General features: G+C 38.4%; 1 protein-coding gene across 7 annotated transcripts in view; it reads right to left on the minus strand.

The window, feature by feature from the left end:
* Nucleotides 1-26,280, minus strand: part of AK9 (adenylate kinase 9) — a 124,184-nt gene that overhangs the window by 11,924 nt on the left and 85,980 nt on the right. For 5 of the 7 annotated variants that reach the window (XR_011497750.1, XM_070496416.1, XM_070496417.1 and 2 more), the window contains 6 exons: nucleotides 23,826-24,045; nucleotides 17,474-17,539; nucleotides 8,107-8,310; nucleotides 7,528-7,746; nucleotides 3,851-4,064; nucleotides 1,018-1,219 (listed from right to left, as the gene is read on the minus strand). Coding sequence is in view for 6 of the 7 variants with exons in the window: in XM_070496416.1 (XP_070352517.1) it covers nucleotides 1,018-1,219; nucleotides 3,851-4,064; nucleotides 7,528-7,746; nucleotides 8,107-8,310; nucleotides 17,474-17,539; nucleotides 23,826-24,045 (1,125 nt within the window). In the remaining variant the exon portion in view is untranslated. Of the gene's footprint in view, nucleotides 1-1,017; nucleotides 1,220-3,850; nucleotides 4,065-6,525; nucleotides 6,707-7,527; nucleotides 7,747-8,106; nucleotides 8,311-16,676; nucleotides 16,882-17,473; nucleotides 17,540-23,825; nucleotides 24,046-26,280 lie in introns of those variants that run through there. The other 2 variants (XM_070496420.1, XM_070496421.1) reach the window with 2 other exon arrangements.

The raw sequence follows: 26,280 nt of genomic DNA on the forward strand, positions 1-26,280 counted from the left end.
GCACTAATTAGTTCTAAGTTCTATGGCAGAGACGATTGTAAGTTAACGGAGCCAGACAAGCCTAATAGAGAATGTATGGGGGTGCCATTGTTGTTTTTTTTTTTTAATGGAGAGTAGCTCAATTTCTTTATCCTGTGAAGGGTCACTTGAGCGGCCCTCAGGATTAGGGAAATTCAGGGTGAATCGGCAATTACTGGCCTGGTATTAAAGTGAAATAAAACCTTTGCAACTCAACCAAGGTTGCCTTCAATGAGGTCCCTCGTATGCAAAGCTGAATGCCAGGGATGAGGGAACTCAATTTGCATACGTTCCAGGGCGGTCTCTGGGTAAAAAAATCTGACACCCCAGAATCTGCTCCCCCATAACTGAATTGTCCAAGGACTTGATTAAGGACCAGTGGCAGGGGAGAACAAGGAGCCTCCTGATATAAAACAACCTTGAGAAAATCAGGGGGATTCTAGGTTGGTGACTGGGGCTTAAGAGCAGGGTCTTAGGTTTCACCGGCTTTTACTACTGGGTGTCACCAGTGGCTCTGCTGGGGAGTAATGGTTGAGCAGAGGAGTGTAAACTGAAGAGACAGCTCAGACATGAGGCTCTCCAGTCTGAATGTGGCACCAGGGAAGGACTGCTACCTGTGCAGAGAGCTGGGCCAGTGAGACACCATCTCCACTGGACTGGTATCATCTGGGGACAGGCGAGAGCCACTCCTTCATCGCTCCATGGGCAGTGAGAAGCTCCACTGGGTTCTGGAAGTCACATTGGCCTCCTTTGAGGACTGTGTAAACCTGGTGACTTCTGGATAATTCAGGGGTTGTGGCAGGGAGTGAAGTGGCCTCTGGCTATTTTTGGCATGTCAGTGTTCAAGCCAAGTTTTAGGTTGACAGAAAATTAAAAATTAAAATATGTCACCATATAGGTGCCCTTTACAAGAGCTTTAAATCCTGTTTGAGGTAAGTGTTTTAAATTCCAGTGAGGAATTTCTTGAAAGACTTCACTCCCCGCCCCGCCCTCACTTACCCTACTGTATTACATACACTTCCCATCAGAGCTATTTCCAAGGCTTGAACAGCCAGTTCATCCGGTGCTGTCATTCCTTTATGAAGATGCCAATTTAACATAAGTGCCAGCTCTGTATTTGGTTGATCATTTAATATATAACGCAAAGCTTCTCCCATTGACAAATGCTTTAAACCATATTCACTTGAAATTTTTTGGGCAACTGAAAAACATTAAAACGTTAAACTTAACCCATTTTGCAAATTCATCAGTCAACCTTAGTTTCTGATTCTGGTTAACTGACATGAACAGCAAGCTAATCTTCACATTCCTCAAAGAAATTTTGAAAGTTAAAATTGTTACATCTTCTGGAATTAGGACTGTCAAAGGTCAATCATCGTTAGTACTTCAGGTTATGTGGGTGATGCATCGGTTAATAAGCCACCTCTTTGGGGCTTTCTTAAAATAACCAAACCAACATTTCAGTGTTTTCTTCCTTCTACACAAGGTAGCAAAATTTTTGGGAGTTTTACAAGGCATCCTTTGTATACTATTAATATTTAATATTATGTCCAAAATAACAATCTAACACTCCTGTGTCGCTGGGTTGTATCTTTTCCCTGTCTATCCATTTATGGACTCCACGCTACAATTAGGACCCCATACCCTCCACAGTTTGGTCTCAGTTAATCTTCTAGGAAATAATTTTTAAAATTTATAATGGCATACCTGACATTTTAATAGTAATTTGCAGCTTACGAGGTACTTTTTCTTTTGTGATCTTGTTTGGTATTTTCAACCATTCTGTCAGTTGGGTAGAATGGATATTGAAATCCCAATTTTACTGATGAGAGAACTGAAGCCCACTTTGAAATGGAATGATTGGTCCAAGGTCACATAGATGTTGCCATTGGTTGAAAGAGGACTCACCTTGGCCTCTGCTTCTCCCAAATGAGACCATAGACAATGACTTCCAGTAACGATTAGATGTGGGAGTGCTCCGTCGTGGTCTATATACCCTGCCCCATCACTGTCTGGAGGCAGCAGTGTGTAGAGGACACTGAGAGAGCTCATCCCATCTCATGGAGAATGCAGACTAACTGACTACAGTTACAGCCACCCTAAAGGGATACCCTTGTGAGAGCCACACGGCCCTTAATCTCAGCTTTGCCACAAATGCTGGAATCAGATCTAATTTTTTAAAGCTGTAAAAATAATAAAGCTTTCACAATTTGACAGCTTGTTAAAATTCAACTCTATTTCAACAAAGAAATGAGAAATCAGGTTGTCTTGTCTACACTTTCACCTTTTGCTCTGGTTGTTGGATCTTATTTCGAATGTTAATATCCTGCTATCTTTGGGAAATATTATCTTTGTGAACATTTAAAATATGACTGTTAAAGACTCTTTTATCATGTTAAGAAGTTTAAATGGGTAAAGCAAGCTTTTCATCTGAAGAGCTGGAATACAAAACTTCCCTTTATTATTCCTCGTGAGAAATTAATCTTTGACCTCATCTCTCCCCTTCTTTCTCTATTCTGTCAGTCATTAAGTCCTATTGTTTTCCTTTTAAATATCTCCTGTATCTGTCCTTTTCATTCCATTCTCACTGTGACCAACCACTGTTCACATTATGAAATACTACACCAACCTATGGTTGGACTATTTGCTTTTAAAAACAAAAACCAAAACCAGAATCTAAAGTTACACAAAATTCAAACACTATAGGAATACAGTTTACCAAATGCCTTTTTCAGCAATGATTTAAGACAATGGATTTTCACTCTTTAAACTATTAATACAGTAGATTATATTTTAAAAATCTTTTAATATAATTTTTATGCTAATATAATCTTATACTGTTATTTGACTATACTTACAAGTAATACTAGTTCATAATTGCATTATATTAGTTTGTGTTATCTTTGTTAGGTCTTGATGTCAGGATTAAGCTAATTTAAAAATGAATTTATATTCTTTATAGCTTTTTGATTGTATGGACTATATTTCTTAATAAAAATAAACTGAAAATAAATTGGGAAGCTTACTGTCTTTTCCGTTACTCTGAAAAAGCTTATAAACTGATGGAATAAATGAAAAGCAGTAAGTTAAGTTAAGTTAATATATTGAGGTATATGAGGAAGCCATTTTGATTTGGCCTGACCTTGTTTTTTCCAGAATGGCCTCATGTGGCCTGTCAAGCATGCACTGTACACCTGCTTTAAACATTTACAGTATCCCAAAGCAAAGAATGTTGCCTTAAAGATAGGGATGTTGCCTCCCCTCATATCAGTATTTCTTTGAAGATAAGCATTCCTTCCCAGAAACCAGGGTCAGACTGACTTGCTGTATGTAGCAAAACATCTTGTGATTGCAGTAGAAGAAAAAGAAGTATTCCTGTCATATTTGTTCCTTGTTCCAAAATGGTTCCTTGTTCCAAAATGGTATATAGCCGTCTAATGCTCTACATTTTGCATCTCTGGAGTGCTTCCCTCCCTGGTGGAGTTGGTCTCCCAGGCTATAGTCCTCAGAATTGGCTCATATGTTAAACGCACCTTGATTTTGATCTATAGATTGATTATTGGTTCTTTGCATCAACAAAGCACAGGAAGTATCTCTTGATTTTTTAATTCTTTGAAAGTTTGATATAATTTTCCTCCAAAACCATCTGAACCTGGGCTTTTTTTGGAGTGGGAGTATATTTTTGAATGCCTTCTCTTCAATGGTTATTGGCCACTTTAGGTTTTCTGTCTCTTTTTGAGTCAATTTTGATGGTTGGTTTCCTGGAGAAGCGACACTAGTTTTCAGGGGATTCTTTTATGCTTAAGGATAACAAAAGCCAACACACCCTTACCTGTAGTTTTCCCAGATTTTGGTGGCCCCACAATGGCAATCCTAATGGGCACGGTAGGCTTAGGTTTGGGTTGGCGGATATATTTGATAGGGTTCTTCATAAATTTTTCTTTAGTTTCCTTACTAGATAAAAAATAAATATACTGACGATGGATTACAGGATAAACTGGAGTCTCAGAATTTTCAAGTGGCTTGAATGTCTCTCCTTCACTTAGCTGCAATATACACACAATTGAATTCCTAAGTTAGCTTTAATTTATGCAGCATTTCCCCCAAATACGTTTGTAAAAAACAATTTGTAAAATAAGAAATCTTTCTCACAGAATAAGAAAACTAATTATAATCAAATATTAATATTAAAAAACCATGGAAAAAGAGCAAATTATTTTACATCCACATGCCATTAATGTAATCTTTCTTAAATGGTTTCAGTTTATGACAATTACAGTAGTGCCCCCTTATCCACGATTGCACTTTCTGTGGTTTCAGTTATCTGTGGTCAATAGCAGTCTGAAAATATTAAATGGAAGATTCCAGAGATAAACAATTCATAGGTTTAAATTGTGCACCACTCTGAGTAATGTGATCAAATATTTTGCCATCCTGCTCTGCCCCACTGGGGACATGAATCATCCCTTTGTCCACCTTTTCCACGCTTTATATGCTACCTGCCCGCTAACCACTTAGTGGTCTTCTCAGTTGTTAGATGGTCTGTCTTGGCATTGCAGTGCTTGTGCTCAAATAACCCTTATTTTACTTAATAATGGCCCTAACGTGTAAGAGTAGTGATGCTGGCAATTCAGATATGCCAAAGAAAAGTTATTGTTGTTCACGTCTTACTGTGACTAATTTATAAATTAAACTTTATCTTAGGTATGTATGTATAGGAAAAAACATGGTATCTATAGGGTTTAGTACTATCTGTGGTTTCAGTCATCCACTGGGGGTCTTGGAACATAACCATGGGTGGGGGGACTACTGTATAGTTCTACTTTCTTTATAACATCTTTAGTGGATATCGAATGTTTCTGCCAAGGAGTGTAGAGCTGTTTGGATATACTCACAGGCCAATTTAACCTTACAGACAGGTCCATGCCTAAGGTGGTGTTATGGATGGAAATGTGTCTCCCCAAATTCAGAAGTTGAAGCCCCAACCCCCAAAGTGGCGATAGGGCCTTTAAGGAGGGAATTAAGGTCAAATGAAGTCATGGGAGTAGGGCCTAATGCAATAGGACTGCTGTCCTTCTGAGAAGAGGAAGAGACACCAGGAGGACATGAGCACAGGAAAGGCCAGGTGAGGACATAGTGAAAAGTTGTCGTCTGCAAGCCAAGAAGAGAGGTCTCACCAGAAAACCGTCCCTGCTGACACCTTGATCTTGGACTTCCAGCACCTAGAACTGTGAGAAAATATATTTCTCTTGTTTACGCCACCCAGTCTGTGGCATTCTGTTATGGCAGCCTGAGTAGAAAATACACGTGGGGTCTTGGATTATCTTTTGGAGTATATGGGTATGACAAATCCCACTGGCTTATCTTCCATATTTTTATACCAGTGAAGTTCCACTCACATAAGCATCAAGAACAGCTGCAAAAGGGAAAACTACACTTAACAGGTAGCCTAACATGTAGGTATGGGATGGAGTGGGAGGCGTGGTCCCACATCTTGGCATTGGTGACGATGAGAACTGGATAATTAATTGATGCTGGGTTTGAACATCTTTTTTTACAGCATCAGCTGGCCAAGTATCAGTCATCCCGGACTTGACAGAGTAAGTGTGAAACAGTGTGGTCATATCACTTCTCCCCAGAGTTACATCAGGACAGTTGTCACAGATCAATGGTATAGTCAACATCATCATTACTGGGCTGGAGTAACACTCATGGTTGGGAGTAAATGCTAGGGATAAGGAGAAACTCAGGGATGGGGTGGGAATGTTTGCTCTAGGTCTTATTAACAAAAGAAAAGCTGAAAGTTTAATGATTCCATTTCAAATTCCCAAATTAAGCACGAATCCTTACAGTAGTTTCTTCTGTTGCCCAAAATATCTAGCATGTATCCCTTCTCCTCTGAGGGTTGGAATACCCACGGTGCCATCAAATAGAAATATCAAATTGTCAGGCACCCAGAAAGATTCCCAACAGCCTTGAAAAATGATTATATGCTTTAACCTTCCAATGACCACGTACTCATTTCTCCACAAGGCATTTTTGTACAATCCTAAATATTTAGACATGGGCCCTTTTTCTTTTTCTCCCTAAATTGGGTTCTGACGTTGCCTGCTTCTTCCCCTCTCTTGACCATCTCAGAGAGAAGGTTAGGGTGTGACTATATTTCAAAAGCTTTCCAGCTGATTCTAACACATGCTTAACTCTCTCCAATTCTCTATGGAGGGAACTGTCATAGTGTTTCTATATTTCAGTACGATATTTGAAAAGGTTTCTCTTGACATCCTTATGATTAAGATAAAGAAGAGAGCACAATTAAGTAGAATTGAAACTGACTGTGTCAATATCAATCAAGAAGGAGGTTGCAAGTAACATGCACAGGGCTCCACTTTGGATGCTGTCCTCCAAAATAGTTTTTATCAGTGACCAAAAATAGTAACACATATTAAGAACAACCATAACTTATATTAATTGAGCACTTACAGAAACCAAGCACTGTTGCAAGACTTTACAGGAATTAACTTGTTTAATCTTGTAACAATATTGTAAGGTAGGAACTATTCTTATTCCCATTGTGCAAATGGGAATGGCTCAGAGAGGTTAAGTAATTTGTCCAAGGTCACTCAGCCAGTAAGTGGTGATTTTGAACTCAGGCAGTCTGGTTCCAGAGGCCATGGTCCTCTCCACTGTGCTGTTATTGATGGAAATGAGAAGGAACACTGGTCGAGTGAGCAGGTCACTATTACAGCAAATTCTTTTATTGTCTTTATAGCACTTAAGACTATGTGACAAGAACCTATTTGTTTGTTTACTTATTTATTGCCTATCCCTTCTCCCTAACCCAACTAGAATATAAAGTCTAGACAAAAGGAACTTTGTTTTGCTCACTCTTCTGTCCCCAGGGACTAGAACAGTGGTTGCTATGCTGTTGGTTAAGACTTGCTGTAAACCATCCCACATTTGAAGTTATTGAATTCCAATTGGATTAAATCTGTCTATCCACACTGCATAAAAACAGTACTTGGAAATAAGTGTGTTATGAACATTAATGACACATTTTATATGGTGTCTCACACTTTCCAGGGGACTTTATACTCTTGCATTGGATCACAGTGGCCTAGTGGCTTTATTCTTCCATCTAAAACGTAAGGAAATGGAATTAAAGAGTTTAAATGACTTGCCTAAAATTAGATAGCAAATAAGCCCCAGAGCTCAGTTCTCTAGATGTCTAGTTTCAAAATATTTCCACTACCATCTTCTTCTGCCACAAAGTTAAAACCAAGTTGGAATTGGGTTATTGCTACAGAAATGGATGAAAGAAATTACACCTTCCATCTACTTTTCCCACTTCAGAAAGGCAAAACAACCACATATATTTATAGCTGGTTAAGAATACTGTACAATGCTTACAATTTTTGAAATTATACACTCTCTTCTTCTTAGACATACTTTATAAAAAAAGAAAGAAATAGAAGAGAGAACATGGCTTTCAAATGCATTTGCTGCCATTACCTTTACGGGGTCCCAGTAGCCGAAAGAGCTTATGTGCTTGTAGGTAAGGCCCAGCATTTTCTGGGCAAGGCGTGGTGCAATTGGATAACATTTCTCAAAGATGCTCGCACGATTCTCCACCAGTGGTTTCAGTTTCATATTCAGCATATATTGTACAATGTGAATTTTCCGGGCTCCATTAATGAGAATTACCGGTATCAGAAACTTCTCAAGTTCTTCCTGATGAGAAAAATCATAAAACCGAACATTTTTAGTGGGAAGAAGCCTGGTAGACTTCAGTCGCAGCACACAGACACCGCTGGAGACTGACTGCTTCAGTCTAGAGAATGAATATTTTTCGGCTTCCGAGCAGCTGTGTGTTGGTAGCTAAAACCTTTGATCCCATGTGGCTTCCACGTTGCCCTTAATTTATTAACTTGTTTTCACAATTGTAAGTGGTGCTGACGAGAGAGAATACAGCCCTGAAATGTAGACTTCTTTTGAAATCTTAGAAAGAAACCAAAGCATAAACCACACTGCTTTTGTTTTATTCTCAAATGTTATTTTTTGAATTATGAAAAATGAAGGAAAAGTAATAACCTGTATGCTTTGTAAATTACTCAGATCTGTTTCAAATTTTTCTCCCAGTTCGCCTTTCAGGCGTTCAAGTGCATCGATTTCCTGTTCTTCATCTTCCTCACTCATCGCTTCATCTTTCGGAAACTCCTCTTCGAGGATGTTGTCAATATCATCTTCCTCTTCTTCAGGCTCTTCCTCGCTAAATTCATCGTCTTCTCTACCAATCTAAGGAAGAAAATACTCCCTTTTACTATGCATATAAAATATGTAAAATATATACACATAAAAATACGTAACACTGCTAACTAATCATCGGAATAATTCATATTCACTGGATATTGGTTGGTATGGTGTGGCAACGTTCATCTAGTAACACACTAAAATTTTAACTATTTGGCATCCAGAAATTTGATACCGTCAAGACTCTGACACCACAGTGATCCCATAAATAAATACATAGACAAGATATTAAATGCCATTTATGTTTATGGTGTCAGAATGTCACATGTTTTTGATAGCCTTCAGTAACAATATTTAATGTAACCTAGCTGTGTTACTAGCTGTGTTAGTCACTAGCTGTGTTAGTTTGGACAAGATCAGTTTCTTCATCTGGAATGCTATAGAAATAATAAAAGTACCAACCTTACAAGACTGTTAGGAGTATTAAATAAGTTAATTTACATGCAAAGCTCTTAGAAAGGTGTCTGGCACATGGTAAGCATGCAAATGATAGCTATTATAGCTATTGTAGTCACTTTGTATAAAGCACTGTGCTAATAGAACAGCATATGCCCTTAAGGAGGTTACAGCCTATCTGAGTAAACAAGGATAATACATAAGTGATTATTGAAGACCATGACAGGATACCGATAGTAAGCGGTGTTAGATAAGCTTTAATATTTGTCCTCCTGCACTGCCGCCACGCTCCTCTCCCTGACGTATTCCCTGTCTCACTAGGAGCACTGCCTTCCAGTTGGAAATCTGAGCGTTATCTTGACTCCTCCCTCTCTATTGTTGCCCATCCAGTTTCCAAGGACCGTAATCATAGATGATGCTTCAAACTCCCTCCTTTCCAATCCACTGCACTGTTGCCCTCTCACTCTCTCTCTTACCTGTGATCGTCTGAGCAGCTTGCTAGTTCCTAATCTTCCTAACAGATTAGACCCTGGTTCCTTTCAAAGGCCCCCAGAGCTGGGATTTGGCCTTGCAAGTGCAGAGAGAAAGATGGGAGGATAGGGGTCCATTCCTGCTCTGTGCCCAGGTTCTTCTCTCTCCAAACGGAGCTTGGCCACGGGACAAGTGTTTCTCAGTTTTGGTTCTTTTTTATTTGAGTTTTGAAACCATTTGGTCCTCTTAACTACTTTCTCCTTTTCCTTATGTTTTGACATTTTCTCATCCTGAGATTTGATTTTCTATGGCTCCTCGGCAATATGGTGGGACAAGTCCATATGACAAGCCGGGGACATCCGAGTTCCAGACGACGTGTGCTCACCTCTCTGTCTCTGCTTAATAGCTCTTCCAAGTGGTTTGTTAATTTTAAAAATTAAACTATATAAGTTTAAAAAGAAATTCATTTTTGCTATAAAGATCAAATTATATAGCATTATATAGGATAAAAAAAGTCTCCCTTCACACTGCCATCTCTATTTCTACTCTCCTACTTGGAAATAATTTTGGTTAACAATTTGGTTAGGATGCTTTTGGATGTTCAAACACACACACACACAATTATATTTTATTTTAAATGTCAATGAGATTGCTTTATTTTCTACAATTTTCTTTTTAAAAAAAGCAATTTAGCAATATATTTAAATTTTTTTCATATGAGGACATACATCTCATTATTTTTTTAGCTATTCTTGCATTTTAAAAATATGTGTTTTTTGTTGTTCTTGTCCTATAGAAACCATTTTAGGAACAGTAAAATAAACAGTAAAAAGTAGCCACTGTTAAAATAAAAAACAAATGGAGACCAGCCTTGAAAATTCCCTGAGTGGACAAAACCATTTTGGCCAGATAAAAAAGCTTAATTTAGCTTATTTTGCAAAACTAAGTTGACCTGGGTCATTTCTTGCTTATGCCTTTGGAAATCATGAGCAAAATTTAAACTGTTTCCCAAGATCGATATGAGGTAACCACTGACCAACTCCCTATCATTTCAGGAAATACTACTGTTACAGCCAATCTCTGTGAAGAATAAGCAGTCGCTACTCTCTCACTATACAAGCTACTTTATAACAATGTACCCCTGAGCCTCCTCCCGTGTTTTAGTTTGAGCGCTCCTGGTTTGCAAACTGTCTTTTTGGTGTGTATACAACAAACTTTTATTAATTACTACTTTGGTGATTCGTTGGTTGTACTTACGTTATTTCTCAATTTTGGACACCACTTCTGACCCTTATGATATTGGTTTCTCTTTCCCACAAGTGGTAATGAGAAATTTAGCTCACTTATGTTACTTCTCTTTTGTTCTCTTCTGCCTAATCCTGGGTTTTAGTCATATTTTTAATTCTTAATTCTGCATTGAGTGCCTTTAACTTTAAATACTCTCCCCAAATCTCTATTTATTGAGTTACCATTTTTAGATGTATGTTTTGATTTCCCGCAATTCAAGAGGATGGCTTACTCTTCCTTCCACTTTTCCCTCTCTTCAGTTTCTAAATTTTTGTCGCCAATATTATTACACTTACATTTCTGTCTTGTAACTGTAGTTAAGTATTTAGTGCTTTACACAGAAATTGATTCTAAAAGTTGAAGGCAAACAAACAGCATTTGATTCATTCTGAAAGTGGAAATCCAATAAACAGCATCTGCTATATTTAATTACATAACCCTTGTTCACCTCAGCCACAGATAGTAACAGAAGAGATGCAATTCTTTATCAAGAAACATGTACTATTCTAAGGAGAATGTTTCAAGTATCAAGGTCAAACAGTGTTTTTTCTGATTATTCAAAATCATGCCACATTTTAATTTGTCCCACATTTGGATAATGCTTTTCTTGCCCCTCCCCTCTCCACATATATCTGGGTTTTTCTGTTTTTGTCTTGTTTTGTAGACAGAAGAAGGTTATTTATCATATCAATTGGCTACTTTTTTCAGGAAGAATGTATGAAAGGCTAATTTTCTTTTTTTTTTTTGAGGAAGGTTAGCCCTGAGCTAACTACTGTCAATCCTCCTCTTTTTGCTGAGGAAGACTGGCCCTGAGCTAACATCCATGCCCATCTTCCTCTACTTTATACGTGGGACTCCTACCACAGAATGGCTTTTGCCGAGTGGTGTCATGTCCGCACCCGGGATCTGAACTGGTGAACCCCAGGCCACCGAGAAGCGGAATGTGCAAACTTAAGTGCTGCGCCACAGGGCCGGCCCCCTGAAAGGCTAATTTTCAAAGACCTTAAATACCTGAAAATGTTTCCACTGCATTCTCACTCATTATAAATAGTTTGGCTAGGTATAAAATTCTGGGTGGAACATCATTTCACTCAGAATTTTGAAGATATTGTCTTTGTCTTCTGTCATCTAGCACTGTTGGTGAGAAGTCTGCAAATCTTATCCACATTCCTTTGTAGATATCTTTTTTTCACTTTGGAAATGGTTAAGATCTTCTCTTTATACTTAACAATCTCAGACTTCATGAGCATATGTCTAATGTACATATCTTTTAATTTGTTCTGCTTGGCCTTCATCGAGCCCTTGCAATTTGAAGACTCCCTGCTCTCTTCAATATGGGGAGCTTTTTTTTTGATATTTCTTAGATTATTTCCTCCTTTATTTCATCTCTTTTCACTTTTTTGGAATGCATATTGGATGTTCACCCTCCTGGATTGACCCCACATATCTCCAGTCTTTTCTTCTGTATTTTCTATCTCTTGCATTTTTGTTCTATATTTGAAAAACTTCTTTGACTTTTCCTTCAAATCTTTCTATTCAACTTCTAGTTAGTTTAAATTATATATTTTAGTTTCCATGGACTCTTTTTCGCTCTCTGGTTTTTCATAGCATCCTGTTTTTGTTTTATGGGTACCAGTTCCTGAATTTTCTGAAGGAAATTGGAAATTCTTAAATATTTAATAATGTTTCCCATATTGTCTATTTGTTTTAGAGTTGACTGTTCTGTTTCTTCATCTTGGGTTCTTCTTTGCCGTGATAATTTACCTCAAGTACATGGTGATCTTTGGTTGTCCATTCATTTTTATGAATGAAGGACTAAGTTGATTAATTCAGAGCAACTGCAAGCTCTGGGTGTGTGAGCAGGGCAGGTTGTACCATGCTTCCACTTAAGATGTGAGGATGTGAAGAGGCAGGTAGGCTGGATTTTGCTGCAAATGATGAAGGGCATCAACTAACATTCTGTGGCAGCCAGCATCTTCTAGACAGATTATTTAACTACTTTAGAAATTATTTACCTTTTTTCTTCATGGAGGTAAATGTCACTGTTACATGAGGAGCTGGTGGGGGAAATCTTAAATAACTTTTCTGCAATTAACCATCTTAAACTTTCTAGATAATCAAATTATATGCAAATAATGAGTTTTGTTCTTACTCTTCAACCTGTATGCTATTTCTTTTTCTTATCATCTTGCTTTGGCTAGTGCCTTCAGTACAATGTTGAATTTTCTAAAGGTTAATATCCCAAAAATCTTCACAGAAGACCATCTGAGAGACCCACAGGTTAATTCTTCCTAGGGAAAAAAGGTTTTATTTTTCTGTAAATGGCAATTTGATCTTCTGGAAAAGTGCTTTTTTTTCCCTGACATCTTTCATCTTTTAGTCCTTATATTAGAAGAAGTATATTCTAAAATTAATGGTCTCAGAGATCTTCCTCCAGTATGAAGAAATAAGTTCATTTAGCCTCTAGTGGATAATGACCATAAACCATGGACAAAACACACACGAACACACATTTTCTCTCTCTTGCTTGCTCATTTGATGGCCTCTGGAGAGGGAACAATGGCAGATTTTGGAGAGTAGTCAAAATTTGGAGGAAACAATTGGCTTAGGGTGAGTTTTCTGATTTTGTGCATTGACTGAGAGGGCAGCCTCCATTAGAGTGGTGGTGGCACAGGATGACCAAAAATCTGATAGAAAGCTTGCCATCCTTCCAGCTGGAGCAATGAGGCAAAGGAGCCACAAACAGGGCACTAGAGAGTGAGGGTAAACTCCGGAGTTGAGAGAGCCAGAGAAGAGAACAGGAAATTCAGTTTGCAAAGATTGTGCAAGTCTCTGGCTAATCTCTGAACCATGCACACATGGGCTGTTTGAGAACAGTATAAACTGAATTGCCACCCATTCCAGGCATGACAAAGTTTGCAGGTTTAGTCTTACCGACTTAATTGCCTACTACAGCAAAAACATCAGCCCTCTTTGGAGGTATATAGCAGAATCTAGAATGCTCACAGCATAACATTCACAATTCTAGGATATAATCCAAAATTACTCAACATATGAAGGATCATGATATAAGACCCATTCTCATAAGGAAAGAAAATCATCAAATATCCGGTCCAGGTGTTAGAGTTACCAAACAAAAACTCGAAAGCAGTCATTATCACTAGGATTAACGAGGAAAAGGAAAATACGCTTGTAATAAATGGGAAGATAGGAAATCTCAGGAGGGAACTAAAAAACATAAAAACAAACCAAATGGAAATTTTAGAACTAAAAAATACAATATTTGAAATTTTAAAAAATGTAGAATGGGCTCAATAGTAGAATAGAAATGACAGGAAAGAATCAGTGAATTTGAAGATAGACCAATAGAAATTATCCAACTTGAAGAAGATGGAGAAAAAAGACTGAATAAATTAACAGCTCCGGGGACATGTGGAACAACCATGAAAGATCTAACCTACATGTAACTGATTTTCAGAAGAAGACAGACAGCAAATGGGTCAGAAAAATATTTGAAGAAACAATGTGCAAAGTTTCCCCAAATTTAGTGAAAGACATAAATTTACAGATTAAAGAAGCTTAGTGAACCCCAAACTATATAAATATGAAGAAAATGACATGCAAGCATATTATAATCAAACGAGTGAAAAGCAAAGATATGGAGAAAATCTTGAAAGCAGCCAGAGAAAAACAGTACAGGAAAACAATTCAGCTGACATCTTTTTCCCATCCATCTGGTTTCCACCATGCCAGTGGAATGAATGAAGAACATCAGAAATGGTCAATATCTGGACACACGCAAAAGAGATTTATTTAAAATACATATGACTGTTTAAAACAAAAACTGTAAATTTTTCTTGTGGAGAAATGTAATATTTATAATGTATTTCATTGTAAAACCCAACAACTAGAGCATAAATGATGTAGGGGGAGTGGGGGTGGGAGTAAATGGACTTATGCAGTCACAAGGTTTCTAAAATATCACGTGGGATAATATTGACTCTAAGTAGAATGTGAAAAGCTAAGGATGTATATGTAATTTGAGAGCAACCACTAAAAACTACACAGAGGTATAACTAAAAAGCCAATGGAGAATTAAAATGGATTTCTAAAATAATCCAAATAATAAATAATAATTGTTCAAATAATCCCAGAGGAGCTGGAAAGGGGAAACAGAAAACAGAGGGGACAAACAGAAAACAAATAGAAGTCGTAGTTTCAGAGAAATAGGGCTAGATTTGGGGTAAGCTGTCTCATAACTTTCTATCGGTAGGGGAAGGTAGGAAATAGGCTACATCTGGAGATGTAGGCTACGTCAGGAGAGCGATGGAGAGCATCGTCAGAATGCTTACAGTTGGGGAGGAAATGAGAGAAGAAAGGAAGACACGGAAGAAGGAGAAGCACGGGAGCTGTCAGAGTTCCAAGGCCCTTCCCAGTACAGACGCATGTCACTCAGACACTAGATACTCTTCTTACACTGGGAAGTGAGGTTGCTTCTCATTCTGGATTTGAGACCCTATTCTAAACTGTATGGTTCAGTGCCTTGAAACTTAATCCCCAGCCTGCATGCCCCACGCACACTTTTGCTTGCTGTTCCATCCCCAAAAGCCCTCTGCACATAGACCTTTGGGCCTATACACTCTGCCTTCTCCCTAGAATGTGTTGGGGATGGTCTTGGCCTGGTACTTGGTCTTGAACCTTGTTTCAACCTCATTTGGACCCTGACTTTGGCTTCCTCTCAGTACTTAGGGTATGCATGTGTGTCAACCATTCACTCGGGCAGTGTCTCTTAACAGTTCTGCTTACTTGCTGTCCTGGCTCCCCGTCCTGGCTTGTCCTGGCTTGTCTTGGCTTTCTCCTGCCTGTGGCTACCCAACACTTGATAGAAGAGACCCGGGCACCAGAGAAGGAGCCAGTGGACAGGAAGAGAGCCAGGAGTCTGAAGCGAGCAGTAGGAGGAGAAGCAAGGTCTCTGAGGAGTTGGAGGTATACCAGGAAAATCTCGACATGAAGGGGTTGGAGTGTAGAATATTCTTTCGTCACGCCTGGAGACTAAAATTCCACCAGATGGCGACATTTTCCTATGAAATTCATGCAAGTGGTCCCCTTGAGACTTGGAAGTGATTTCTCATGTTAAAAGTGTTTTATCTGCTGCTAAAAATTCAGACAGTAATGGCAATGATTTTTGTTAAGGGTGAGAAGACAAACCAGGGAAGGGCTTTATCCGCATATGGTTGCCCAATTAGTTGTAAAAAGGTGAGTCATGGAGCTGCATATTCTGCTCAAAGAGGCAAATAATAAGGCGGCTGGTTCTGTTCATGAAAGCAAGCTCTGGGGTCTATGTGGAGTCAGGATGGACTGGACCAGGATGTCGCATTAACCGATTATAACAATCACATTAAGTGATCCTTGAGATGTTACACTTTGTTTATTCTTTCTTTGTCTGAGGCAGCAGCAGACATAGCCTATAAAATTCCCAAGAAAGGAGTTGAAAAAAATCGCTACACACTTTTCACCTTTAATTCATGAAAAATCTCAGAAATTGTCTTCCAAAAGTCAGTTTTTATATACTAATTGTGTGCGATGTATAGCCAATTTTATAAAAGATGAAGCCTCAGGAGGGCTAACTTACAAAACCCTATTTAATTTATAAGATAGAATATTGAATCTTTGAATGAAAATAAGAAATCCCACCATTCTAATATTAACAAATGGAAAAATTATAAACTAACTTATGCGTAACTATTAATTTACGTATAATTGCATTCATGGCTGATCCTCCAGTAACGGAAATGGTGTCAGGCGCGCTGTGAATGCTGAAGGTCTGCTGATGGACCGTCTGACTGAATGAATGTAGACCAAGTTAAATAGTGAAGAAGAGGCTTCTTGTTCCTCAGATGGTGCCAAAACTTTCTCAGTTAAAGGTCTTAGGTCTACTTCTGGTTGTAAATACTTTGGACAAAGAAACAATTGTTGTGGTCCCTCTTCTGCAACGTTTTGACCCACAGTTATAGTTGCATTGTATCACTAGTCCTCTGTACATACACATCCACACCAGGGGATACATGGTTGCATGTGTAGCAAGCTGTATTTTCTGTTATTCTTCTTTTCTCCTTTCCCTTGTTGGGTTGAACATTTTTATACAGATGGAAATCTGATTATGGGGGGATCAGCCTTGAAAAGATGTTACGAGGATGCCTTAAACCAGAGGAAATGGAAGAGGGCAGGGGTGATCCTATCGTTTGCCTTGGTTACAAGGGTTACTTTAAGCTGATGTATAAATATGAGCCTCAGGGCCTTTATAGAACTAGCTTGTCTCGTCACACCGGCTCTTCAATTTCTGCACCCTTGATTGCTTGGCTGTAGCATTTGGGTGACGTAGGTCAACTGGGAATAGCTTCTCTGTAAACAAAACAAAATCCATGATCTTCAAGGTTCATCTTTTTAAAAAGATCAACAAATGAAGAGAAGCAGCTGCACTGAGCATCTGGCACAGTATACAACTCTCAGAGTTCACAGGCTCTGCCCCGTTCCGTGCTTTATCTCCACATCATCTCTATTTTAATTCTAGCACAACTTCACAGGCTGTCTGTCTAGACCGCATTCCCAAGCTCCCAGCCTGTCTTCCTGTGGCATGGACTGAAGTGTGAAAACCAAAAATGAAAATCCAACTGAAGCAGAGTTTAATGTAGTATATTTTGTATTAGATTATTTGAGCATCTTGAGTGGTTTTCTTTCCTTTGAAAAAGTTCACTTTTCTGATTGTAAAAATAATGAAAGGTCGCTGTAAACAGCTATGGAATACCAAAAAGTATAAAGAAAATGAAAATGATATATAATCTCACTACTTGTACATAAACTCTGTGTATTTCCTTTAAGACTTTTCTCTATGCATCTTTTTATTTTATATTATTGAGATTTAAAGTATATATATATATATATATATATATATATATATAGGTGTACTGCTTTAAAAAATTTTTTATTTACTTACCTCCCCTTTCTTGTTTTTCTCTCTCTCTGCTATAAGTTCAGCCCTTCTTTTAGAAATCATATCATCCTGTTAAGGAAAAAGACATTTAAAACCTTTAACGAATAATGATAAAATTACTTTCTATGTATTAATATTTTTTCCCAAAGTGGGAATACCATTTGGATGGAATGATGGTGAGCTTTCCAGCAAAGTATGTGATGGTGGTAATCATGTTACTTACATCTTTGTACCTCTGGATCTCTCGGTCGGCTATTTCCCTCCTGAGGGATAAAGAGCACTTGGGGTCAGTCGCTCTTTCAACAAATTTTAGAACTCCTTTTCAAAATTTATTACTTATTTGTTTGCTTTAGGTGGAGAGGTGGATTTTATATGAGAAATAGGAAAGTACCTGGAGACAATTTGTTGAAAATGAGAATTTTTTATCATACTATTAAAATGGAATAGCCTAAAAAATCTAAAAATACATAAACATATAAGGAAAGTGTAGGTACTTTGGATATGTTCACAGACATGGTGGATGGGTGGTCCTCCAGGCTTTCTAGAGGCCTCCAAATCTACTGCAATGGATCCATTGATACGGCCCCCAAGTTTACATGAAAATTAATCAGCACCCTTTGGGTTTCGAAGCTTATTAGCTCGGGACTCTCGAACTGGTGTCCCTTTAAATCCTGGGAGATCAGAGTAGTGGCTACAGACATACTCCCGGGGCTCTGGTCTCGGCCAACAGGAGCCTGTTGCTTTTATCTGGCAATTACTGAGTATATATTCCAGAGAATTTATGTTTTTCTGACATTCAAGAAATATTGGTAGATAGAATTATAAAACTGAATGGAATCAAATTCATTTAGTTTTTGAGCCCCCAGAGAGATTCTGTAGCTCTTTAGAGGGTAAGAGTTTACAAAAGCTCTTATTATTTCCTTTTTTATTTTTTTAAGATTGGCACCTGAGCTAACAACTGTTGCCAATCTTTTTTTGTTTTACTGCTTTATCTCCCCAAATCCACCCTGGTGCATAGTTGTATATCTTAGCTGCAGGTCCTTCTAGTTGTGGCATGTGGGACGCCGCCTCAACGTGGCCTGATGAGCGGTACCATGTCCGTGCCCAGGATCCGAACGGGTGAAACCCTGGGCCACCACAGTCGAGCGCGAGAACTTAACCACTTGGCCATGGGGCCGGCCCCATATTTCGTTTTTTTAAACCAGAGTTTACCATAGGTGCTTTAACTGTAGAGTTGTGAAAACAGTCTCCTTTGTGTTTTCATAACATACACAGAAACCACTGTATACACCTCAAAGAAATGCAAAGCATACACAGTAACACACATACATACTCTGAGTCTATTTTTCCTCTGATCCTTTCACTCAAATAAGTAGTGGTCAGGGAATTTTAACTAATTATTCTATGTCTGCCAGGTGCCATCACTGTTCTGAGCATTGCAATATATAGTCTTTCATTTTCTGCTCAAAACACACTGCAAGGCAGACAGTATTATCCCCCTGTAAAGGGGAGATAACAAAATCGGAGGGTTTAACTCATGTAATGCCACATGGCTAGTGTGAGGATGGAGTCAGAAGCTCCCAGATAAGGGAATAGAAAAGCATATGGTATGTTGGGTGTTGAGGAGGAGGGTTTGTATTTGTTCCAACTGAGAAAGTTAGAAAGAGGGTTTGGAACAAGATTGGGAGAGCTTTAAATGTCAGACTAAGGAGTTCAGACCTTAATGGGTGGCTTGATCAAAATAGACTTTTAGGAAGATCAGTCTGGAGGTAGCCAGAAGGATGGCCTGGAGGGCCCAGGGATGAAGCCAGGAAGGATGATTAGGAGGTCACTGTAGGAGCGCTGGGTGTGAGCTGAGAGGGATCTGAACCCGGGCAGCATGGTGTGTGTGAAAAGAAGGAGCAAATGCACGAGGTTATAAACTAGCTCCTGAAACCTGCTCTGTCCTGTTCCCTATCCCGAAAATTCTAAGGGTATGGAATGTCTAGGATGGAGCTTCATTGCTCCAGAGATGCTCTGTCCAATATGGTAGCTACCAGCCACTTGTGGCTATTTATATCAAAATTACATAAAATTGAACATTTGCTTTCTCAGCCTCACTAAGCCCATTTCAAGTGCTCAATAGCTACATGTGTGGCTAATGGCTGCTGTATTGGACAGTGAAGATACAGACCATTTCCACCGTCACAGAGAGCTCTGTGTCAGCGCCCGTCCAGAGGTGCCAAGTCCCACAGTGAGGTAACACGCAATGGGCTCTGGCGTGCCTTCTCTTTTCCATTCTTAAGCTTACAAAGCCTCTTGCTGGCAGACACTTTGGTCCATTTTCTTCGGAGAGGTCAGGCAGCAGAAAAGGGAAGACTGTCATCAAGAACAATGTGAAGAAGGGTATCTGTCCACATCTCTCCTTACTTCCATGGTTCTTGGACAGCTGACAGCTTGGCTTGCCTGATTTTGCATGGCACAGGGATGGCCTGGGACACGCAACCTCAGTGTGGTGGAGCAGAGGGAGGGATGGCAGCGCCCTTGAAGGGATTTCCTCCAGTTAACCGCAAGATGAGAAGAATTTGACAACTGTGTCTCAGCAGTGAAAGAGGAACTTCACGGTTTTTAACACTTTGGCTGTCTATAATTTCATGAATATCAAGTTGTGAGAATGTATTAAATAATTTAAGTCACAGTATCTCAGAATTGGAATTAACTGATTAACTCTCTGACACTACAGAGAGCTTTCTTCCATACTATCCTTGCCAAATGTCCACTCAGTGTATGCTTACCTATTGACAAGTAGCTCACTGCCTTCAGCCTTGGTTCTTTAGGAAAGTCTTACTAATAATGAAATACGTCTCCCTTTACCTTCCTCCGGTCAACGGTAGTTCCTACCCTTGTGGCCACATGGAACAACCACAAGCTCTCTTCAGCATGGAAGCCCTTCAGATAATTTAACACTGCTCTATGTTGCATCTTGGTCTTCCTAGTTCCAGATTTGAAAGCCCCATTCTTTCTACCTGAGGCCAGATCTATAGATTTTCCCTTTCAAGACATGTCATATAAATGGAATGAATCATATAGTATGTACTATTTTTTCTGCCTGTCTTCTTTCACTCAGGACAATGATTTTGATATTCACCCATGTAGTAGGTTGGATGAATGTATCAATAGTTCATTCTTTTTAAATATTGAGTACTATTCCATTATATTTATATATTTATATTTAAATATTGAGTACTATTCCACTTATTTATTTAGCTTTATAAAATTGTAAGATATTTAAAGTATACTCCATGATGATTTGATATACATATACATTGTGAAGAGATTCCTCCCATTTAGTTATTAACATATCCCTCATTTTACATATTTATCTTTTTTTTTTTTGGTGACAACACATAAGTTCTACTCTCTCAGCAAATTTCAATTATTCAATAGAGTGTTATCAACTATAGTCCCCACATTGTACATTAGATTCTCAGATCTTGCTCACCTTATAGCTGAAAGTTTGTATCCTTTTGCCAACCTCTCCCTATTTATCCCACCTTCTGGCCCCTGGCAACTACTCTTCTACCCTCTGTTTCTATGAGTTTGATTTTTTTTTTTTTAAGATTCTACATTTAAGTGATACTGTGTAGTATTTGTCTTTCTGTATCGGCTTATTTGACTTAGCATAATGCTCTCAAGGTTCACCCATGTTCTTGTAAACACCAGGCTTTTCTTCTTTCTCATGCCTCAGTAATATTTAATGGCATATATATACACCACATCTTCTTTATCCAATCATTTGTTGACAGACATTTAGGTTGTTTCCAGATTTTGGCTACTGTGAATGATGTTGTAGTGAACATGGGAGCGCAGGTCTCTCTTCAATGTGCTGTTTTCATTTCCTTTGGATGTGTACCCTGAAGTGGAATTGCTGGATCATGTGGTTGTTCTATTTTTAATGTTTTGAGGAACCTCCATACTGTTTTCCATAGTGGCTGCACCAATTTACATTCCCACCAGCAGTGCATCAGGGTTCCCTTTCTCCACATCCTCGCCAACATTTGGTATTTCTTGTCTGTTTGATGATAGCCATTCTAACAAGTGTAAGGTGATATCTCATTGTGGTTTTGATTTGTATTTCCCTGATGATTAGTGAAATTATTGGTTTTTCTCATGTACCCTATTGGCCATTTGTATGTCTTCTTCGGAAAAATGTCTATTCAGTTCATCTGTACATTACTTAATTGAATTGCTTGGGTTTTTTTGTTTGTTTGTTTTGAGGAAGATTAGCCCTGAGCTAACATCTGCTTACCAATCCTCTTTTTTTTTGCTGAGGAAGACTGGCCCTGAGCTAACATCCATGCCCATCTTCCTCTACTCTATATGTGGGACGCCTGCCTCATCATGGCTTGCCAAGCAGTGCGCAGGTCTGCACCTGAGATCTGAACCGGTGAACCCCGGGCTGCTGAAGCAGAATGTGTGAACTTAACTGCTGTGCCACCGGGCTGGCCCCAAATTGTTTGTTTTTTGATATTGAGTTGTGTGAGTTCTTTATACATTTTGGATTTTAACTCCTAATCAGATACATTATTTCCAAATGTTTTCTCCCGTTCTGTAGGTTACCTTTTCATTTTGTTAATGGTTTCCCTTGCTGTACAGAAGCTTTTTAATTTGACATAGTCCCACTGGTTTGTTTTTGCTTTAGGTATCAAATCCAAAAAAAATCATCATCAAGACTGATGTCAAGGAGCTTACCCCTTATGTTTTCTTGTAGGAGTTTTATGGTTTCAGGTCTTACATTCAAGTCTTTAATCCATTTTGAGTTGATTTTTTGTATAGTGTAAGACAGTGGTCCAGTTTCATTCTTTTGCATATGGCCGCCAGGTTTTCCCACCATCATTTACTGAAGAGACTATTATTTCCCCATTGTATAGTCTTGGCTCCTTTGTTGTAAATTAATTGATGCTTATGTGTGGAATTATTTCTGGGCTCTCTATTCTGTTCCATTAATCTATGTGTCTAGTCTGCTATTGAACCCATCTGTTAAGTTTTTCAGTTCAGTTGTTCCTTAGCTCAGTGATTTCTGTTTGATACTTTCTTATATTTGCTATCTCTGTTGAAATTCTCACTTTGCTTGTGCACTGTTCACCTGACACTGGTGAGCATGTTTATGACCATTATTTTGAACTCTTTATTAGGTAAATGACTTATCTCCATTTCAATAAGGTCTGTTTCTGGAGTGTTACCTTGTTCTTTTGTTTGAAACACATTCCTTTGTTTCTTCATTTTCTTTCACTCTGTGTTGGTGTCTGCACATTAGATAAATCAGCCACCTCCCCAGCCTTGAGGGAGTAGTCTGTGTAGGAGGTGAACCTTATCCATCAGCCTGGTCCGAGCTCTTGGCTGTCTCTCAAATCTTTGTGATTGTCCAAGACATCTTCTTTGTTCTTAATGACTCCCCGTGGGTGAGGGAGTGCCACACTCTGTCAGTGATCTAGTGGAGAGGATCCAGTCAGCACACACTGATTGGGAGCTGGACCCTCAGGCAGCAGCTGTTTTGATGTGGGTGCTGTGGGTATTTTCTCATTTACTCAATGTGTGGAGTCACTCAGCTAATCTCTAGATTTCTTTTAGAGCAAATTACTTCGCGTGTAGCTGTAGATTCAGGATGTCCGTGGGAGAAGGTGAGTTCAGGAGGTTCCTATGTCACCATCTTGGACTGGAACCCAGGGCACCCTCTCTGAATGTCTACCATGTTTTGCTTATCCATTCATCAGTTGATGGACATTAGGTTGTTTCCACTCTTTAGCTATTATGAATAATGCTGTTATGAACATTCATATACAAATTTTTATATGGACATGTTTTCATTTCTGTTAGATTCTTAGGAGTGGAATTTCTGGGTTCCCTGTGACACTTTTGAACACTTTATGAATTCTCCTCAGACTACAGTTTTAGAAAAGATGCTCTAAGCTAATATCAGGATTTGTTTCACTATAGGCTAACATGGCCTTGATGGATGGTGGCATCATTCCAGGAGCTGGTGAAAAAGCCACTGAAAATTTTAATTCTTTGTGTTTCCAGATCTGCTCCACTGGTTGCCTCTTGCACTTTGCTCCTGGATCTGTTATAAGGATACTCTGGTGCTACCACTAACTTTAATTCTATTTGGAGAGAGAAACATTAACACATTGATAATCACATAGGCCTCAAATAATTCTTAACTTTTTAATTATAAATAGTCTTAATAATTGATGAAAAGTATTTTCATATTGATTGTGATATTAAAATCAGGAAACAATATTTTTGTAAAGACCATTTTATAAATTGAATAGATGCTGAACAAATTTACTCCCATGCTTTTGTACTGGATACATACCTTGATTTTTGCCTTTATTTCTTTGATGAGTTTTTTCCTGTCTAATTTCTTCTTTTGTTTCTGTTTCCACTTTTCCATTTGGGAAGGAAGGAGGCGTTCAGAAATATCTTGATCATCAACTTGTATAATAACAGCAGCATCTGGGAAAAATCCATGTTCCCCCAGAAACTGGGCCTCATCAGGATACCGAGGGAAACCATCTAATATAAAACCTGTGGAACTATGTGGAAATTTCATTATTTACTTTATTTGCTTCAAATATTATATTATAAATATTAACTTAAAAATGAAAAAAAGCATTGATAAATCAACTTTATATAAGATGTGTGATGAATAGTTTAAAAAGTTTACTGTGGTATCTTTTTTTAAATATTTCTACTTGTGTAAACATGGTGTTTCTTCTCCCAAATATATTGAATTAGATTAAAATTATAATGTTTTATACTTATATTTATAGCACAGATAAGTTCTCTTTAATTGTAAATAATCTTAATATTTGATGAAAAATTAAGAGAAAATAAATTCTCTGCTTGGGAGGAATGCCCAGCCTAATGAGTGAATCACTTTTTATGTAAAGAGTATGCTTGGCCAGCTCACCATTAAAGGGAATCTTCGTCATTTAGTAGTTTTTCTTCTAATAATGCTTTCTTTCATGAGACAATTCATACCCTCTTCCCCGAGTCCCCCTATAACCAATGACAATTTTTTTTTGAAGAAGATTAGCCCTGAGCTAACTGCCGCCAATCCTCCTCTTTTTGCTGAGGAAGACTGGCCCTGAGCTAACATCTGTGCCCATCTTCCTCTACTTTATATGTGGGGTGCCCACCACAGCATGGCTTGCCAAGCAGTGCCATGTCCACACCCGGGATCTGAACCTGTGAACCCTGGGCTGCTGAAGCGGAATGTGTGCTGGCCCCGGCAATTATTAATATATGTATCCTGGCTCATATGTGTAAGATGATTATATTCAAATAGGATTGTCAGACTTGCCCAAATATGATGAAACTTTAAGGATCAGGAAAATAATTGGAATGTTAACACGTTTTCATTGTGGAGTACTTATAAAACAATCAGGCTTTGAGATCTTGGCTCTGTTTAGTTGAGAGAGTCAATATTGGTCCCCTTTTGAATAAGAGTTTATCTTGTTTATCTAAAATTTGGTTTGTTTTAAATGTTTACATTTAAACATGTTTTCTTCTTAATTTGAACAAGGCTTTCATGAGCATTTGAGAGTTTCAGCCCTTAACTGACATTTAAAGATGTTTCCCATCTTATTAAATGGGCAACTTTCCATAGATTGGCTGTAAGATATGTGTCCTTTTCTTTAGAGATGCCTTCAGCACAATCTCTTCTGGGAGGAACTGTTTCATTCCTATGGTTCCAGCTGTCATTTCTTTGTCAATGACTTAAAAACCTTTATCTCTACACCCAACCTCTCTTCTCAGTTTTGATTCAGAATTTTCAAAAAGCTGCTTAGTTTCTCCATCTGAGTGTCCTTCAGGAATTACATATGCATCATACTGTCAAAAATCAGACCACTGTTACACCTTCACTCTGCTCTTCCTTCTGACTCACTAGCACTCAGGTGCCAAACTTCACAGGCATTTGCACCCCTCCCTCAATTCCCTTACTTCTTACGCATAATAGCTAAGTCCTGGCATGCCATCTTCTGTACCCACATTTCTATTTCTACCATTACACCTTAGTTCAGGCTCTCATTATGTTTCTCCAGGACTAATGCAATAGCCTTTTTAAAATGTGTTCAATCTTTTCCTGATTATAAAAGCAACAAATCCCACCATAGAAAAATTGGAAAATAAGAGAAAAGCATAAAAAAGACAAAGTTATCCATAATCTTATATCCCAGAGGTTATTGACATGTTGTTTTGTTTCTTTCCAGTTTGTTCTTCATATGTACATCTATCATTCTATAAATGATTTTGCGTTTACTTTTTCAAACTTGACATTATATAATAAAATTTCTCATGGTATTACAAATTCTTTATTATAATAAATTTTAATGGTTGCATAATATTCAGCTATTTTATTTAGGCTTTTACCATTTCACTTTTTACTTTCAATTCTTCATCGATATGCTTTTTTTTTTTTTTAATGTATAGTGTGAGGTCCGGAGCTAAATTAATGAAGAACAACCCATGTGTTGCAGGCAACCTGCGTATGTGTACTATAACTGTTGATCTAATTGAAGGAAGAGAAAATTAAAATCAAAGCTGACGAGTAACAATCCCCTCACTCATTTGGGCCAGGGACTAAGCAAACGAGAGTGCCCAGGGAAGCACGGGGAATGGCCAGTTATTTGAATTCTCTATGATATAGTTTCCTTATCTCCAAAACGAGATAATAAAGGTTTCTATCCCATAGGGTAGTTGTAAGGATTAAGTAAATGGATATGAATGAGATAGAGTAGAATAGTACCTGGCACATAGTAAGCTCC

This window comes from Equus asinus, chromosome 24 (assembly GCF_041296235.1).
Source record: "Equus asinus isolate D_3611 breed Donkey chromosome 24, EquAss-T2T_v2, whole genome shotgun sequence".
In the NCBI taxonomy this organism is placed as follows: Eukaryota; Metazoa; Chordata; class Mammalia; order Perissodactyla; family Equidae; genus Equus; species Equus asinus.